General features: G+C 36.5%; 1 protein-coding gene across 3 annotated transcripts in view; it reads right to left on the bottom strand.

Annotated features, from left to right (window-relative positions):
* OLA1 (Obg like ATPase 1) overlaps positions 1 to 21040 on the bottom strand; it is a 104354-nt gene that overhangs the window by 28390 nt on the left and 54924 nt on the right. For all 3 annotated transcript variants that reach the window (XM_071434881.1, XM_071434882.1, XM_071434880.1), the window contains exons 5-7: positions 20195 to 20370; positions 8100 to 8180; positions 7727 to 7824 (exon numbers count right to left, since the gene is read on the bottom strand). In XM_071434881.1, coding sequence (XP_071290982.1) covers positions 7727 to 7824; positions 8100 to 8180; positions 20195 to 20370 — 355 coding nt within the window. The remainder of the gene's footprint in view (positions 1 to 7726; positions 7825 to 8099; positions 8181 to 20194; positions 20371 to 21040) is intronic.

Genomic DNA, 21040 nt, shown 5'->3' with positions numbered 1-21040 from the left:
ATAAAATTAGCTTCAACTATGAGAACTTAAATATATTAACACAATTCTGCAGGAAGTGATAAGCATGAAATGTTTCAAGAAATGAATTCAATAAGCAGAATTTTAAACAAATATACAGGTACTTGTCTGCAAATCAAACACTGCAATACTGAGTAACACATCATGAAAAGAAAGATATTTATCAATTGGGACATTGTTCAAGAGATGGTATTACAGCAATGCTAATTGCAGTTCCTAATCCAGAATACCAAAGCAATACAAGTGTATTGCCTATTTCTTAACAAAAGACAATATTATCAAAGCACTTTTTGCTTGAAAAAATTTCTAAAATCAAAGCTCATCTGTCAGTTATTACAACTGTTGATGCGCCTAACATGAGTCTTCCTCTCAAAACCCAGTTACAGGCAGCAAGGAGGTACCAGATCCTCACACAGAGAGGGAGCTTCTCTCATCACACCAGGTGAGACCACAGCCACCCACCTCTAAAGTAATTCAACAGCTTCCTTTGAATCATCTTATGATTCTCAATAGACCCTCAAAAAAACCAACTGCTGGTTTTCAAATGCCGTATCAGATACAGGAACAGTGACCCAACAGATTGGGACACAACCTCCCAATCTAACCTCCCCTCCTAGTATCTATTTTCCCCTTGATTTGAAAGAGAAATTTATTTGCTTTAAGGGCTAGTTGACAACTTCTATGTTGTCTAGTTGACAAAGACAGGCTAACAATGTTCATTCATTCTGAAAGGCACAGGGCTTAATAAATTAATATGAAGAAGAAATAAGTAACAATATTCAGTAACTTAAGGATGAACAACTGTTAACACAAATAACAATCTCTTGCAAAAATCTCAATTTATTTGTAAAGCAAAACAGGACAAAAGCTCCCTCTATTAAAAACCCCAAATACTACTTTCTAGGGTAAGACCTGTGCACAGTGCAGTGAAGCTTCTAACACTTAACAACCCAAAAGAAACACAGTCTCTGTGTCTGTTCTACTTTTCCATTACTAATGGTGTTTCTCATGAGCAGCTTCAAATGCGAAAGAGATTTTGACATGACTATCTACAGGCTTACATGCACAGTCAAACTACTTTATTCTAAAATAAGTAAGAGTGAAATTCACTACTGAACTATTCCTCAACTGCCATGGCAGATTAGAAGCAGCATTGTTACCAGACAGCAATTCATAAGACTACACAAGCCAACTATAAAACTGGTAGGGCATCCAAACACCCATAGCTGCAGTCATTCACTATTAGAACTGAACCCACAGAACTGGATATAAACAGATCAGAAACTACAGTGATGATGGCGAAACCAAAAAACTAAAAACACTGGGAAGGGTGTCTGCACAGGGAAGAAGAAAAGGAAGGGAAGATGGGAAGCAATGCTGAACTGTTCAAAGGCAGGTTTGGATGACATGCAGCTGACAGGACAGGGATCATACACACAGCAATGAACTTCAGAAGTTGCTTGTGACTGACACTGATGCTCTCCGAGTACGTGAAGCCTGGTGGGTCATCGTCACAGCAAATGTCACGTATCAGCTGCAGTTGAGATGGCTATGATACACAGATATCACCACACAATTTCAGAAGGCTTTAAGCATTTACCCATAGAGTAACACCATACCACATCAGAAGGCATCAGGTGTATGCCCAGACAGACCTACATCGTATCACTTCAGAAGGCTTCAAGCACCTGCCCCTCTTCTCCTTCAGCACAACCTTTTATATCCCTATCTGCATGCATTACACCTGTGTGTCCCTTTGGTGGCTGGTCAGTGCCCCTGGGCACTCCATGGCTCATTACCTTCAATGCTGCTCACCTGTCCTACAGAGCTGCAGCCCCACTCCCAATCACCACAAACTGTGCACCTACAGGTCATGGCTGCCGTGCTGGGCTCGTTCTGGTGCTCTGGGATGCTGGGCTGTCACGTGTCACTGTGAACACTGTGGAGAGGCTCTTCTTCATTTGCCTGCTCACCCTTCTCTCTATAGTCTGTAGCCTTTGATGGGTTCTAAGCATAGTGTGATGGTACCTTTATCTGCCCAGGACAGGCCTTCCCAAAATCCAGGTTTCCCTCTACTATGACCACTCCTCTCTTTATTAGTTCAGGAGTCAACATATTCTAAGTAAACCACTGAGGTTTTATTTCCTGACTTTGCAACACTTTAGCTATTTGGTAGTGCCATGCTGTAATCAGGTGGACCAGAATCTTTGAAAAAAGCATCACCATAAAACACTGCCCATTTTTAAAACATACAGAAACAACTCATTTGAAAAAATTTACTGTCCTAATACGTAGGAACCAAGACATTTGGCACAGAGCAAACTTGCTATCAGAGATAAACCATCACATCTGGGCAGAAGGTGAACACTGGAGTGAAGTTAGACTCCAGGAAGGTGCTTTTATGTCTGGAGCAAGGTTACACACTGAAGCTGAGAATGGGATCCATCTTTCCATGCTTAAAGACATGTCCCCAACACCTGCTATTACCCAAACTATGCATTCACATTCAAACAGACAAGGGACTCCAGAGGGGCAGGCAAATGAAAGCAAACCAAAGCAGGAAGTCTGGTGAAAGAAATCATCCAGGCCAAAGGACTGGACTGGAATTAAGCCAGCAAGAATGGGATGAAATCAAAGCAGAGAGAATCTGGCAAAGACCCATGGAGAACATATCAGCTAGGAAAACAGTGGGGCAAAAAGTATGGGATAAACAGAACAATTAAATAAAGTCACTGGAATTGGTAAAACAGAAGACTCCAAGTCGTCAATTGGCAATGCCCGGACATGGTGCTAGAAAGAAAACAGACTGCCATTTGGTTGATGGATGACTAATTAATTTGTATTCATTAATTCATTTGTATAAGAAACAATAAGAATAACTCGTTATGAAGCAAATAACATGCACTATCCCTTACTATACTAGGTAGATGCTTCATGAAAAACATTTGCAATTCCCTAGTTTTGAAAGCCTGAGCTGTAAGATACTCTCAGTCAGGCAGTAAAGATGTAGCACAGGATGCCTAACTTCTGGATCTGATTAGCTTTGAATGTCTGACTTCTCAACTTGTGTGTGCAAAACTTTACTTATACCCAGATAACATAAATCAACTCCTAATATTCTTTTAAAACATTTCAGTTGTAAGGCAGGAACAAGAACTGTAATATATTTTTAAAGTATTATTTTCCAAATTAGTTAGCATAGAGGACAACCTTAAAATCATTAAGCAGCTATGTCAAGAAAACATTTCAACACCACCTTGGCATTACAAGTTATGATTTTAAAATTCCTTCAACTAATTTCTCAAATATATTTATCAGAATAAAATATCTGATAAATCCATAAACATCCATACCTGCAGAAATACAACTAAGAACTCCAAGGCTCCATTTATTACCATAAATGGTAATAAATAATTCCATTTATAACTTCGTTTCCTAACTAGTTTAAAAGTGAAAGACCTAGTGAAAGAGATTAGTTCATACTCAAACCTATGGAGTGTTCCTTTTACTTGATCCTTGATATTTCTTTCTTCATGTCAGATTTCCCTACCCCCTCCATTTTTTTTTTAAATATTTGGAACATCTGAAGCAATATGAAAAAGATGAATAGAAAAGGATTATTCACTCTCATAATACAAGATCTAAGGAGCACCAAATGAAATTATGATGGGGCAGATCCAAAACAAGCATAAGGAAGTACTTCTACATATAGCACATTGTTAAGCTGTGGAAGTCCCTGCTTCAGGATATTGGGATACCAAAAAGTATACTTGAGTTCAAAAGGTGAATGGGTAAATTCATAGAATAAATATCAGTCAAAAAGTATTAATCACAAGTATATCATATCTGGCTCAGTCAGTTCTACAATAACAGATTGCAAGAAGCTGGATGCATATAGCCTGTTTGCTTAATCTGTTCCTATAATCTTCCCTGGACATCTGTTAGTGGCCTGTCAGAAACACGATACCAAAAAAGATGGACCTTTCATCTGACCTAATTATACCTCTTCTAGCTTAAGAACACTGAAAATGCTATGAAAATTAATGGGCAAAATTTTATTTATTATGACATATATGTCACTTTTCTAAATACACAGGAGCAAAATACTAAGTCCTCTATCCTATCAACACTGATCAACATTTTTAACAGAATGCCTACCATAACATTTTGAGAAACAACCCCTTAAAATTATGTTAACATACATTTGGATATTCAATAAGTCTGAATTATATTAGAGAAAACAATGTTCAGAAATCCATAATTAAGTCTCAGTTTAGTTACAATGCTAGAGATACTAAAAAATCTTTAGCAGCATAAGTGGCTTTTTGAATTACAGTCTAGGCATAGGATGAAATTCACTTTATTGGACCAGAGAAATTGAGTCAATAGATCAGATATGCAGCTTTAAAATATACAGTATTTCTTGTGCTTGCTGCAAATAAGTCCAAAATACCAAACCAAACATGACGCTAAGCATGGTCCACTATATCCACTCGTTATTTAGCTCAATATATTTCATAATTGGAATCCATTCTCTGAGCCACTAGATGTATGCTCTATGGCAAGACTAAAATGTAAAGTTTAAATTAGATGAAGGGCTGAGAAATCAGATATCCTGGATTCATGTGACATCCGGGGACTCAGAATGCAGTTTTAACTGATAATTATTATTACTATTTTCAATGTTTTCATGGTTAAACTCGAATACAGTATACCATGGTTAAGGTACTAGATCCAGATTTTTAAAAAAAAATTAGGAATTATTAAAAGAAGAGTTTAAATATTCATTTAGAGCACAGCAGTGTATATTAGGAATGGTTTCAGTGGATTCCCCCATAAACATCAAGATTACTGTCATCTGATCATAACACAAGTGCGACTAACACAGCTGCCATGTCAGCTTCTCTTCAGGGGCTAGGTCTTAATCATAAATCAACTGAATGACTAATTCAACATTGTTAAAACCAGCTTGGAGCCATTCCAGTTTTTACATGTTTCAAAAGGTCAATACACCTACTCAAACACACAATAGTCCTATCTTTCACAGTGTTTTATTCTTTCCTTGGATTGAAAAATGACACACTGGCACCTAAATATAAGTGTGCTTTAACTAACAATTAAAATGTTCATTAATTCTGTAAGAGTGACCGAGTAAAACAAAGAAAATTTCAGTTCTCCTCTCCACACAAAATCAAAAAGCCTCTTCTCTCCTTTGCTGTTTTAAACACTTTTATAGTTGCAAAAGTCTGATGAAAAGAGTCTCTTGTTATATTATGAATTAAGCTCAGAAATAAACTTTTTTTAGAAGAACGACTACAACTAAATGTGGCTTGTATTTCAAATATGAATACCTACCCCTCAAAATAATAACAAAAATCAGAAAGTGGCATCTAACAGTAAAATATATTCTAATCGTTTACATCTGCTTGCACCACATAAATGACAGAAGCCTACCGTTAGCATCCTTCATAGAAAACATTTATTCTGCTCTTAAATATAAAAGCTATGTTGCATAAACAGAGGATTTAAGGCTGTGGCAGAGTAGCTGAAGGAAAGGAAATGGCAATCTTTCTGGTTCTAGTAGATGCCTTTCCCTATCACACAATGTTTCCCACTCATAAATACATGACAAATACTTCCTCAATCATTTTTTACGAGCAGGGATGCACAGGGGGTAGTCAATGGCTAGCTTGAGGGAAAATAGGAACAGCAGGAGGCAGAAACTGTACTGAAAATGGCTATGTGGTAAATTCTCCTCTGGAACATCACTCAGATACCCAGGCTTTGATCTTTCAGCTACAATTACACTCACATCCATGAGATCTGGGTATACTTTTTAAAAACTACATCACTAATTGTAATAGAAACAGTTAAACTGTTTCATTGTATGACTCCTCAACTCAAACATCTGATTTTTTACAAATTAAAAATTGCAATTTATCCAAAGATTTTCTTTCAATTGGGTTTAACTATGTCATCATCACAACCAGTCTCACAAAAAACATGGGGTGACTGGCGACAGCTAAATCACAGACTGGCGTCGCCTAAGTAGTCTGGCTGCCATTAGGGTCTGGGCAATGGTATTTACTGTACAATTAGAGCCACTGAGCTCTACCTGTAATCAGCCAAATACAGGTGTGAGGATCCTTTTTGGGACATGGAAACAGACTCATCCATTTGCACATAAGCTTCCACATCTGTACTGTTACAGCAAGCCTGAAGAAACCATAGCATTTTTACTTTGAAAAAAGTATCACCTTACAGCAACAGAGCAAATACAACTACCCTGATCTTAAATATTTCCTTGGTTAGAACTATTCTTACATTTAAATTGTCATAGGAAAAAATTAATTTAAAATTATAAAATTCAGCCAAATATGAAGAGCTTACATTATTATACTGCTCATGAAGTCTATTCTGAAGTTTGTGTTTGGGACTGAGAGGGTTTGCTACTAAAATACATTAAATTTTGTTCTTTAGTACCAAAACAAAATGTCTTGGAGTATCAAAAGGACAGTTTTAGTTGCAGTAATTTCACAGAATTTATTCTAATGATTTATTGGAGTTAACCATCTGACATTAATTATTGTTTTGGCTTCCAGTCTATGAATGTTTATTTTTCAGTTTAAAGCCTTCTCACTCTTTGATATCATATGGAAATGAGAATTTTTAATGGAAAATTGAAACCATGTGCATCTAAGTACTTAATGAAGTACAGGGAGAAACAGAGGGTGTACTTTAGGAGAATTCAGATATTCCGCTTTAGATACTTTTGATTTGTTTGGATGAGTTACATGCATATATCTGTTCACAAACATACATTTTTAGATCTTCAAAGTATCTCACAAGCACAGTGTTTAAAATTCTGAATTGTAAGAAAATATTTGTTGTTTGGTTGGGTTTTTTTAAACTGAACACACTGCTATAGATTTTCCTTCATCATATGCTAACTACCCAATCTGTTCCCTCCTCCACAGAGCAATATTTATGCCATCTAGAGCTTCCAATGACATGCTAAATGCTGTACTTCCCAACAGTGGATTCCCACCTTACGTCTACCATGTTAGGATTGGATCTTCATCCACTTCACTGAACATCTGATAGACTGATTTTGTAAACATTATGTACCTGAGTCACAACATTGATGCCAGAAATACCTGACTGAAACCTGAGCTATTCATGGCACTAAAGCCCACCAAAAGGGGCCTGTAAACCACAAGCAAGGCACAAGAAGTGGCAAGAAAGCAAGGCACCCAACTAAAAAAAGAAGAGTAACACTAAAATGTGCAATTTTGCTTGAAAGACTTCTGTGCAACTCACATAGCTTTAGTCTTCTGGCACTGAATTCATTCCTTTGGAATGAAAAAGATGCTGTTCGGACAACCAGCATTACAGAACATGATAAAGCCACATGCTTATTTAAATTAGTACTTCTAAATCAAATCTATTTTCTTCAACATTAATGGCTTCATGTTAAATTGCAAGGATGGAAAGCATATTCTTTTCTGCAGTTTCAGTCAAGGTTTCACCATATGCATTGTACTCCAGCAGCATGTCAGTGGGAGCATAACAAGCAACAGCAGTGCAAGATTAGTTCATATAGCTATTTTAACTAACATCCTTGGTGATCTAAATGTGCAAGGAATTACTGACCATTGAAAAATGTGAAACAGAAATACAAGTTTGGACATTTATCCTCTATACTCACCACTTGTTTTTCTTCCTAATGTAGTCTTTTTCAGACAGATTAACCAAGTAGATCATCGGTTTTGAAGTAAAAAACAAATGTTTGTTCAAAACATCGATCTGGAAGTGAGAATAGAGGGAGAGAATTTTAAAAACAGTTTAAATCAACTTGAATTAATTTTATGATCATTTTCCTCATGGCATGTCTGAGAAGGCTACAGAACTCAAGTGTAATACATAAATCACAGATAAGTATAAATTCAGCTAATAAATTCAACATTCAATAAATTATGAATATGAAATCTAAAAAAAACCCAAAACCAACAACTTTAAAAAGAACTAGTAACAGGTAGCAAAATTAGAAGTCAATTCATGGAGTAATATTTATAGCCTACCTCTTTGTCATTCCAATCATGATAGAAGCGGACAGCTTTCTTTTCATCTATTACCCATGTCTTGATTTTGCACATTACGTCCTACGCAAGATCAAAAAAAAACCCAAAGTCAAAAACTCAGCTGGATATCAAGACTATTCTCTTCCATAAACAAGGCGTGTATCCATTAAGATTCAAAACATACACACAAATGAAAAATTAGATAATACCTTTTATAAACAAATTTTTACTCTTCCAGAAAAACAGAAATTGCTGCTTTCAAAGTCGCTAAAGAGCAATATGGATTATTAAAGTCATCCAAATCCTACAATTAGAAAGTTAAATACACAAGACTCGAGTATCATCTCTTGTCACCAAGAACATCAGCAGAGCTCATAAAATATATGTAAAAATAGGTACATTTTAGATTGCTTTTCGAACTCAGTAAGACGCAACATTTCAGCATCCAGCGGGAGAGACCACGTACAATATAAACATGCCATTAAGAAAAGGGAATGGGTGGGACAAAACACAGCAAAAAAAAATTATTTTTTTTAAATTGTGAGCAAAAGAAATGGAGCCTATTATTGATGATCCACCCTCAAGAAATTAATTCAAACGGCCAAAGCCCTTTTTATTCCGCATTAATTTTTCGCCAACACCTTCTCCCTCCCCCCCCAAAATGAAACCTGCCAAAGCCTCCATTACACAATGGCAAGAGCCTTGCACTGGTGACCTCCAACCAGCTGCATTCACTTTCAGAACATCTCTCTCGGCAGGAAATCTAAAGGCCTTTTAGTTAGCAAGCTAGTGTGCATTCAGAAGGAGTAACTGCAGGAAGAGCCCAATGTGCTTTGTTTCTCTGGCCTTTCTTCACAGAAAGATTAATCATCTGTGAAATGGAAACGGCAAACAGCAAGTGACACAAACTGAACCCTTCAAGCCTTTCCTCATCAGTTTTGTGGTCGTGAATCCGAAAGCTGCGTGTGGCACGGTTTTCCTTACAGGCAGGTGTTAATAAAAGGCTCTTGGGTCTGAAAGGTCAAACTCTGCTCTTCTAGGAGTAGTACATTTTAGAGTCGCCTATTTTTTGTTGTAGATAATTTATGATCATGCTTTAAATAATGCATTTTTTTAAGTTGAAATTGATGCAACTGAGCATTAAGATCTTTAAAATACAAGGAAACATTCCCTGAACTGTTGAGCACACAACATTTTTTGCACTTAATGCTATGCAGTTGAAGTACATTTATAAACAACCACAAATAACATCAGTATTTACTACCGTCTTTTCTAGTCTTGCAGTAGCTTTAGTGGAGGGGAAAAAAAAAAGCTCTTCTAAATCTTCAGATCCTGATTTGAAACCCTCCAGGAACAGGACTCCCCACAGATTTTAACAAGGAAGGGGCAAGCTAAAACTTTTAATGAAATCTAACATGTTCTGCCTAAGAATAATCACTTTTACTCTCCTATAACTGAATTTCACTCATAAATGTTTAAAAGTGGCTAATATAACACCATTTCCTACAAGGAGAAGATCAAAGTGCTATATTACAAATGCATTATGATTAAAAAAGCACTGTGCAGCTTTGCTATTAACTGTTCTTTAAACCCTAAAAGGCTTCCCATAGATCTCACTTGGCACTGCATATACAACCTTTGACAAGTAATGTAGACCATTTTTATTCATTGCCTAAAATTGTAGGCAATTATGTGCGTCACACTGGCCACCTGCAAATTCTGAATGCCTGCTCCAGTTGTCAGAGCAAAAAACTAATGTCGGAGGGGATTAATCTAGGGGGAGAGAGTCCTCTTTAATGGCTCCAGCAGGTGAAATGGCCCAGCTGGTTACTATGATGAGTGGCCAGAACAGCTTATGTAGAGACATGCAACAAGATTACACATAAAGAAGAAAACACTGGCACCATCTTATCTTTAACCCTATGTGCTTTTTATTTTTTTAATTAATCTGTATAAACAAGATAAGGGAAGCAATTCTACCAGTAAGTACTTTTCACTTAAGATATTTATCCTCAGCTTCTCTTTAAATAGATATATACAAAAATCAACACAACCACCAAGATTGCTGTTCAGCAGTGAAGGAATTCTGGTTACACACTATTTTGGGTTTTGAACTAGTTCTGTAGGCACCTACCACATGACTTTCAGCATTACAGTTTCTCCCACAATAGCAATGCATTGCTACATATAAATTGGAGTCAATAAAAAACTGAAAAAAGCCCACCATAGCAGAAGTCATGGGAGCCAAACTTTTACGTTTCTGCTTAAGCAGAAATGAAATGTTTTGCAATCACACTGTAAGGGGAGCTACGTAACACAGAACCTCCACATAATTTCAAGCATCAACACAGCAAATAAAGTTTGGCCTTTCTGAAGCCAGTCTAAGCACAGAGCTGCCAATCAAAACCTCTCCCACATTCATTTGCTACTTACAGTGACACACAGTCTAAATCCATTTTGGCACTGACCTAATTTTATTAATTTCCCATTTATGCACCTGATTTAAAGCTGTTTGCAACTGTTGTTCTAAAGGAGTGATTACATGGACAATTTCCACAGGTAAGGCAGATCTACAGCTGAGTATGCTGGGGACAACTAACAGCCATCTACTTCCAATGTTATTTTGGTTTTATACCGAGGCTGGCAAAGTACTGGAAAACTTTCTGTAGGTAAAAGGATAGAAACTTGTAAGCAAATGCAGCATTTTTGATGAAGCAGTGAGACACAAAGAAGTTCTCTCATGGACTATATGGGCAGCAGTCACACCATGCAGAATGTAAGTAGGCAGTCCAGAAACTTAAAAATGGGTGAGCTGAACTTAGATTCCCCTGCATCAGTGGTGGTGTACCACTGAAATGAGACTTAAGCCCTTAACAAGAAATTGTTACATACAAATGACAACATGAAGAAAGGCACATATTTCCATGTATCTCTTTTTAACTCAGCTGCCCCAACACTCTCAACAAACATACAAATAGCACATTTTTGGGTTATTTCTCATGCAGCACCATTTTTAGTTATTTGCTTCTATTTAGGACTGGTAAAAGAGTACAACCTGATCTTTTTATCTTCTCTATCACTGTACTAGTCATTTAAACACATTTAATCACTACTCAGGTTACCTTTGAGATGCTTAATAACAGAATACAGAGCAATGATCCACTTTGTTTTATTAGAACTGGCATCCCCAGCTGGATACTTTAAGGTCAATCTGTCATGATCCACTTTGCCTTCTTTGACCAGAGTGGTACTCTTGTTTTCCAGATAGCAACATTATAACAAGAACCATTCAGAAAGCCACCAAAAATCTCCCCAAATTCCAATTTCTTTACAGTTGTCACAAGGCATATGAAATACAGCAAACTTAATGAATATCAAATATCACTGTTTGTAAAATCAGTTCATTTCTGACTATATGCATGGCAATATATTTAGCACTTACAAATACTCAGTGTATCTATCCATATGAAATACAGTGATTTTAATTATGTCCTGCACTCATTTTCCAAAGACCACAAGTACTCAACCCACAAATGCTAAGCAGGACATTAACAGTAAGTCCAGCAGTATAAAATAATGAAATACATGTAAATTGCATATAGCAGATTTACCAAGACCTACTCATGAAACACTACTGTGCAGAAAAATGTGCATACATTAATAGACTTTCTGGATGAATGATAGTAATAATGTGTGCCAATGCCAAATTCTTCTTACAGCATGAGGGACTAAACTGAAGCTTGGAAACCCACTTGCCTACTTGGCATCAGAGAATTGTGATTTTTTTTGTTGTAAATTACCAGGGCATGTAATTAACTTCCGTAAGTTTAATAAAGAAATAAGCAGTTGTGAGGATTATCACTTCACACTTCAAAGTGCAAGTGAATTCCCTGTGATCCTGCAGGCAGTGCAAAAGTCTCCACTAGTACAGAGTAACTGTGAGTACAGTAAGGTTTTTTCCCCCACCAAGGGACATATGCAGTGGTTTTCAGTATCTTATTCATTCCCTTCAAAACTTCCAAGATGTAAAAACTTACCATCTCCCTGTAAAAGCTTCAAAAGCACTTTTTATTAAAATGTTTCCATTGTCTAAAATTCTATTATTTACACTTCTCTGCCGCTAGGAAAAGCTACAAAGAGTACCTAAAACATTATCTGTAGCTCTTAGTTAGCTCCTCTCACTTCATTCCAAAGTCCAACACCTTTGCATATCAGTAATGAAGATGGTAGTGCATAAATAACCTATTCTGACTTCCCTAAAGAATCTGGCTCAGTGGCAGAAGATGTTTCTTTAATAAATCACTGCATATACTAAATAAAGTCAACACCACCTACCCAGTAGGTTTCAGAATACAACTGCAAATAAAAACCTCAATGTGTGTGTTTCTGATGGCACTCCAAACAAATTCTTTGCCTCTCCCTGGTTGCCATCTTTCAACAGGCAAAAAAGGCCATGTTAATGATACACACATTCTGGGAACAGTAACTTACAAACACTGGGAACTAGGTAGGAACCAGAACTGCCCCACAGCTCTAAAAAAACAAACCATGCTTTTGAATACAAAACCCTGAAGTTCATACACTGTTGGGCAGGGGCAAAGGGAGGGTGGATACAGTATTTAGCAACACAGCACTTCCCTCTTGCAAGAGTGGCTGAGAAGCCTGGAGGGTCACAAGCAAATGAACTGTACGGTAACTAGAAGAATAACGCAATCCTGGAGTATATAAATAGCCTAGTGTCCAACAGGAATAATTTTACACTTATCTCTGCTGAAATGATGAAAAACTGGAGAAAAAAACAGAGGTTTTGAGAATGTGCTTATGCATGAAGATTTGGTGTTCTCAAATTCTATGCTTTTATTCTTATTGCATATATATATATAAAACAAAAATGTCACATATGCAGGGTTTTTCACACTAGCATAGAGAAATCTAATGACTGCTAAAGCCTGACAAACATTGACTAAAATTGTCTCTTATTTCTATACAGTGAAGATAATTAATTACTGGCATATCTAATACAAGTTAAAATAATTTAACTCTAGCCTGAAAATACTTTAATAAAGGTTAATTTTTTCCTGTAAGACATACATTCCATTTTAACCACAGCTGTAAGAATTAAGTTGGGATATGCAAGGGATCAAACCAGATAATCATTATTCCATCTGGCCTTCAAAATTTCAAAATGGTTTTTCAGATACAGTTGGAGAGCAATGCTATTTGAGGTACTCATAGCTACTTCAACTGTGCTGCACCAAGAGCAGTTTACTGAGTACACATGAGGTGGATGAGTGCACCGAGCCCACAGTCCTTCTATTCACGGCTTTCCTTGGAAATCTTTTCACTTCTCTTGAGCAGAGCCTCAGCTGTCTGCTCTTCCTGGAGTTTTTGTGGCAATTTAGAAGATTGAGGATGAAGTGACATGGTAAGAATGTGTTCTAAAAACACTGTTTAAAAACAATGGTATTTTAAAGGACAATTAAGACAAATTTGGCAATTTAAAGAAAAGACTAGATCATGTTTTTTCATCAGTGCTTAAATAAGCTGTAGCAGCTGGGTGCAGGAAAGAGAACAAGCCAGGTACTGCACCAACTGGAGTGACAATGAGCTCCTCTGTGGTACAAAACAATGTCTAATCTCTTACAATTCCCTTGCTCACTGACTTTAATAAAAATACAATGGGCCAAGTAATGGATTTAGGACAAGTGTATTATCCTTCCTTCTATTTAATACCTTCTCACAGAGCCAGTACAAGCTGTACACGATGTAAGATTTACTTAGAACTAGATGCCAATAATGTTTATGAACCACAAAAAGCACTTTCACCCAAAACATCCTACAGGCATTCCAAGCAATGTAATTCCTGTTAATAATCCCCAAATTCTCCTGTGTGGGTCATCCTTGTGGGGTGTACAGCATTATACATGAAACAACTCAGTCACGTGTTGCTTCTCAAAGAAAAAAAGCAAGCAAGAATAAAGAAAGCAGTCCATCTACAAGTGATTATTTCCAGCAGTTCAGAAATTCAGAACAGGGCAATTGCACTGAAAAGTAAAATGAAATATCTTTCACAGAGTTTCATTAAACTTTCCTTATTCCATTAGCCAATCACAAAAATTTTCAACTAAATCCATGTGTGAATGCATTTGTTGTAGATTTGTGTGAATTAAGCTGAATGAAAAAGGTGTGTCTTTTTCAGAATACAGTTATTTTTATATAGTGTTATTTTGGCACATACAGTTTAAAATTACTTAGATCTAGACATACCAAGGGAGGCACGATTTACAAAATTAATTACTTTAAGCTACTTGTCAAATCTACACAGGAAAGATCAGCCTTGACAGAAAGTATTTAAGCACTGACTTCTCTCTGTCTACTGATAATACCAAAAAAATCCAAATGTGTGTTTACACATTATGTATTTTTAAGTCAGGCTTTACTACCAATCAATTCACAAACATCTGCCATGCTACATTCAAAATGTTCTCCAGAATGAACTTTAATTTCCTCTAAATACCACATTAAGCACAGTAAATGGTCCACTCAAGATTTTAGGCATAATTATGTGCATTAAGAATATAAATATTTTCTTGATTCCCTATGATTTAAGTTAGCAATTGTAAAAGCCATCAGCAGAGAGTATGTCAACAGTGCATGTGTACACTGCTCCTTTCTTTCCCTCTCCTGTGGAACAAACTGGCCTCTCAAACTCTCCTCACACAAGGAGACCAAAGAAACTGGCAAAAAAAAAATTTATACAATTCATGACTGTATTTATCTTCAACTTGGAATGAAAGAAAGGTGAACATTCCCAACTGACATCATCAGTTAGAGGAAATAAGAGTTCATCCATCCGTGAGAACTCTGGCAAGTGCTTGCAGCAAGAGGTCAGCAAATTCTGCTTGGCACATCCCATTCATCAGAATATTGCAGGAAGGAAAGGTTTTCATCCAGTATATATTGGTAATAAGAACAAACTGAATCTACCAGCTCTTTGCTGTATGTGAAGTATCCCCCATACCATACTGGTGATTTTAACAACAAAAGATGAACAAAAGAACATCTTTCAAACAGTTACTATACTCTCAGGACAGGACCAAGACATTAAATGTAAGGGAGGAGAATGGAAGGGATTAAAGCTACTTAAACCACCATTAGGAATATTTTGCTTTACTCTTCATAGTACATATATGCTGACAAATGCAATGGCCATAGGCTGAGTGTAAGTGTTCATTATTAGATCATTGTCCATCACAGTAACAAAACAAAGCTTGATGCCTTTCTTTTAAGCTGAATAGGCACTATGGTGGTTCTCATACCATTATACAAAAAAAGGAGTCTCTAACTGCTCTTTCCATAACTGCAATTGCTTTTCCTGTTAAAAAATGTGCTTGATTTGATAAATTAATCTTACTTTTAAAATGACAGACTTTACAATGGAGACTGGTGAAAGCATCCCATTCAACCCAACACTGGAAGTTCAAATCCAGTGAATGCTGATCCTGATCTACTGCAGAAGCCACCTTTCAACAGAGAATTGGAAGGTCAAACACTGTGCACACTGATTCTGACCTAAAGATTGTGTCTTCATGTCAGTAACATCAATAATCTGCATCAGTTCAACTATAAACAACAGCCTTGTAGTGAGATACGTAGCTCTCAATACTGTTAACATAAGAATTCTTCTGTGCTGGAATTCAAGATTTTGGGCACCGACAAAGGGCTCAAGGAATAGCTATTTGTTGCAGAGCTGTCAATTTCTAAGGACTAGAACTGAATCAGGCTGGAAGGACATTGGAAGAGAATCCTGAAATAATGTTCACTTCACTGTATTAGATGGTATTAACTTAGAGACTTGTCTCCAGGACTGAAAAATCCCACCAATTAAAAAATATTTTTTAAGATTAATTTTATCATTTGTACATTCTAATTTATAAAGTCATACATATCTGAATTTTACTTGGAAATCCTCTGCTATTCAAAATGACAGATCAATAATAAGCTAATAATAAAGTTTAACTCAGTATCTATCTAATGTCTCTGCATATACCATCATCAGACAGATTTTAAACATAAAAGTACTCTGACTGCTTTCTGAAATTATATCTGCACTGTTTTAATACATGCAAATAACAGGAGTATTTTTATTCTATAATATCTCTTTAGAAGGTTATTTGAAGGTATATAAAGTCTGAAAGACTAGTACCCTTAATAATAGTAAACAGTCATTTCTGAGAAGGCAGTGGGAATACTTGCAAAACAGACAATACACGTGTAAAGGAAGCTATTCCAAGCTTATGTCAACATTACGTGTTGGTGATCTTGGATCATATTGTGCCACTGATTTTTAAGTAGAACTTGAAAATTATTTTATTGATAGCTCCTTAACAACAGTCAGCTATTTTATTTCTGCTGACAGGGAATCAATTCTCTGAGAAACAGGACAAACAGTTAACACTATTTAACTGCCGAGCCAGGTCACTGCACAAAGGTAAATTTGCCACCTGTAGGCAATGTAGGCTTTCACAAAGGAAAAATGATAATTAACAAGTTATAACACCATGCAAAATGCAGGCAATCAAGGACAAATCTCAGATTTAAGTCTTGCTGACTGATAAATAGGGTCAATTTTTTTTTCTCCTCCTAAACCTTTTGGAGATTTCAGACTACCAAGTTACAATCGTGCTGGCTTATTGATAAAGCAAATCTTCTAAAGCAGACAATTCATATTTATAAAACGAGACAAATGACTTCTATAACTCTCAACCAGTTGAAATTCTTGAGACATTCTCAAGCATCTTCACCTTGAATTGTTCCAAAAGGAATGGGGGAAAGAAAACAATAAAAAAGAGAGATACTAAAATTTTAACATAGTGCTTAAAAACAAAACCAAAACAATCTATGAATATCAAGTCTTTTCCTTCATAACCTCCCGGTTTTCCTGAAAGGAAAAATGACTGGGAACACTTGGTGCACAGACAAGAGCTGTTTGTTCCACATCTCTGCTACAGAAGAATATTCCTAGGAATAGAATATTAGCAATGGCTGTGTATTATACTGGCAAATAATTTTAAAAGGCAAATCTTGAGGAGTTGTCTCCCAGTCCTGTCCCATCCTCTATTTTTTTGAGGACAACCTGTTTGGAAAAAAGTATTCATTTCAGGCCATACTGTCTCTTCATAATTTTTTTTCTTTTGCACTAGAAAAAGCAAGCCTTGAACAGTAGCTGCAAGTGCATGGAAACATTACAAATTGTGCTGGACAGGGAACTCTCCCTGTGACAGAGAAGTTAAATGCAGAGTGCAATGGACTGGGGAAGTGCAGACTGACCAAACTGCCAAAATATACTCCTAACATCTGGCTACCCCTTTAGGAAGATGGAATAATCTTTAACTGCTTTTTTCACTAATCCCACATGGTTTCCCTCCTAGACCTGTAAATCATTTACTGCATAGTCAATCCTGCTATAGTGTGCTATAGTATGTTATATATAATGCCACCACAGGCCTTGTGTGCAAGCCAAAACATGAAAGGAAAAGAGGCAAAGCAAACTGTACAGGAGTGCCTCCCAACCTAGTGGATGTACATCTGAAGCCCTTTAGTGGCCAGAAATGCCCAAGAGCTGCTGTTACAGTCTTACAGCTACACAAACCTGCTTCTGGAAGCTGCATAACTGGACCTAAGGATTGATTTACCAGGAGAAGAAAGGAGCTTTCACAGGCCTTCACCAAAAAAGTCCATTTTATGAAGTGTAGTGTATATACATAACAATTCAAGCATGCAAGTCACAGGGAAGAGAGGCAAGAAGGTCCAAGATCAGCAAGATTCAGAGGCATTATGCCCCCCATTTCCTTGAAGAGATTCCCTAGTGACTATAGTTCCTCCATGCAGCCTTTGTCTCAAGGGAAGCATTAATTTGTGCCTCCCCACTCTGTTCAGCCACCCCTTCCCATGAAACAAAGGAATTTCAAGCCTTTGAAACCTCTATTGTTGTTGACAAACTCAGCTGAGACTGGTCATGTGTAACAGCTATTATTGGGAACAGAACGGGCAGAGCAACATGACGTCAAGAACCTGATCTTTTCTGTGCATGTGTTCATAAAAACAGGATTAAGGAAACACAACAAATGACAGGAAGTGTGTGTTACAAATACAAGGTGACTAAGTCATTTTGACAGGTGAACTACAGATGAAGTAATGGTAAGGAGACTGAAGGAAGAGGCAATGAAATGGTTGAGAAACTGAAGCTGGGTAAAAAAAAGATTAATAATAAAGATTTGAAATTTTTCTTTAATTAATCTAAATTGCATTTCTAGATTTGAGATTTTTTATTTACTGTCTCCCTTAATTTGAGGATAATCTGATATTTTCTGTTTTCAAAGACATACCAACTTCCTGTAGTCAAAAAATTATAAAGAACAACTCCTGCCATACAATCATAACTGTACCTACCACCCATTAAGTTACACGATCACTATTACAAATTCTACTTAAAACACACTTCAGTTATGATTCTTTGTAATCACAAAAGTGCCAACTTCTTCCTTCACACACGAAGAACATACATGGTGATATAAAATACTCAAAGCATCCACAGAGGTACACTCAAAAACTAGATAGGAATGTTCCATCACAAGGAGCTGAGCAAAGCTGTTTCCAAAGACAGCCACACGACAAAGTGAGTGAGAAGAGCTTGAGGCTGGGCAGAACAGCATCACAGCACTCCTCATTTTCATCCTGTCATACCAATGTGAAATTTAGCTTTAGGATGAACTTTGAATTCGCTACGGACAGGATTTTTGCTTGCCCCTTTCTTTAACATGAATTAAAAGGTGAAATACTGTGTGGATGCTATTTGAAACTGCAGGCATAAACTGCACTGTTCGTCTAAGCACGTGAAACCTTTTGTGAAAGATAAAAATCGCTGCCCACATGTACTCAGGGCTGCGTTCACATGACAGATAAGACCTGAAATGAAGGTTCTTAAATGAAGGTTTTCTCTATCTGGGCTTACATAAAGCCTTTAAATCTTCCAACAATAGCTATTTTTTCTGGCCTAGACGAATCAAGAAATAAAACAGTTTTCATGCCAGATGAAGACTAGTGCCTCACCAACAGAAGCTACCACAGAAGTGCTTTTTAACACTGGATCATGGAGCAGAATATTTTGGAGGGGGATGCTCACTTTCAGCTCCTGTCTGTTTCCAGACACTAGGCAGGGTCAACAAATTTCAGTGCATTTCAATATTGATAAATTAACCTGGCAGCACCAATATAACAATGTTTTTCTTACTACTTGCTATCAAAAAATCCATCTGAGAAAACAGTATCTTCTTAATATTACTTGCTAGACATAAGTAATCTATTTCCACTCTGATAAACTGTTGTAATAATTAGAAAATGCATTTTATATACCACCTGAAATATTTATAGAATACTAATGACAAAGAAAAATGAATGACTATTGGCAAAGAATAGGGGACTCAAAAGACAAGTAGCAGTAAAGCAACAATTTGCAAAAAATATACTTGGAAATTGATAATTATTATACATTACTAATTTACAAAGAAACATCACTACTACCCTGTGATAACTGAGCTCATTTAAGCAGATTTCCACAACAACATTCTAAAATTAATTTCAACTAGCAGTCTTAATTTAACATGCACTAAAAGACACAAAGTGCAATCACAAAAAAAAATACATTCACTTGCTGGCTACAGGAATACTAATATCAACATAATACTAGAACTTAACAGCAGGAATAAGTCAGAAGTAACTCTGAATTACAACTTAGACATTGATGTAAATTTGACAAAGGATTGGCAATTCGCATACAAAGCTGTATCAGCAAGAAAATAACAGCTGAATTTCAAAAGTTACAATTAGCTACATCTATGAAATCTTAAACTGACAGCACAGCCAGTCATTCTAGTATTTTTTCAACTCATAATAATTACTTTAAAATACATATAAAAATAGTAGTAGAGTTTTGTATTACATATGTGGGATCAATAAGAAAACCCAACAATACAAATATTTCAATTTAATGCTGACAAGACTTAATGATTTACTTTTATAGGTCATGTACTTACATATTCAGGTTTTAATTTCTTGTCTCCTCCTCTTACAGCTACTTTTTCAAGCTTATCTATGCTCTGCATGATCAACTCCTCATCCTTCAGTCTAAGTTCTTCATGTATAATTTCGATGTCACGAACAGGATCTACACTTCCTTCAACATGAGTGATATCATCATCTTCAAATGCTCCTAAAACAAAACAACATTTAAATTACCTATTAAGCTAAAAAGACAAGAAATATGTATTTAGAACATGCTATAATGAGTCAAGAAAGTTTGAAATTGAAAAGCCACCCATGTACAAGTGTCCTGTGCAATGTTTTATCTCATACTGGTTTAGTATGTTAATTTACCACATCAACTCCAGGATCCAAAGCTCCCTCTCTGTATATTCAAAGCACAGCACTTAGCCATTTCAGGGCAGGACTTAGAGCATTTAAGAGTTTCTCCTACAAAGAAATAGGCTGGAGCAGTTTCCTGAAAATGGCTGGTGTGTTTTACAATATCTAACCCAGAAGTAGCAAACACAGTAGCTAAACTGAACATCGTGGAACATTTTAATACACAGTAATGATTACAAGAATGATGGAGAGAAAACCTTTCAAATCACCTTGGCAGACCTCACTGGCTGCCCAATTTTATGCATTAAGAAATGAAGAAGTTCTAGACAAAGAATTCTGAAGTTCTGAATGACTCTTAGTGTTTCCAAGGGAAACAGGGCTTAGAAAAAAAGGCCTGAAATCATCTGGCAGACCTCGTCCCTGTTTCAATCTACTTTATCACTGTGGTTCTGACGGTGATTAGATAATGAACCACTCAGACACACAATTTACACAGCAGCTAATTTCATCGGCCTGAT

Source organism: Agelaius tricolor, unplaced genomic scaffold (genome assembly GCF_023055355.1).
Source record: "Agelaius tricolor isolate 1412-34295 unplaced genomic scaffold, bAgeTri1.0.p SCAF_10, whole genome shotgun sequence".
NCBI lineage: Eukaryota > Metazoa > Chordata > Aves > Passeriformes > Icteridae > Agelaius > Agelaius tricolor.
This window is presented reverse-complemented; position numbering and strand designations above follow the sequence as displayed.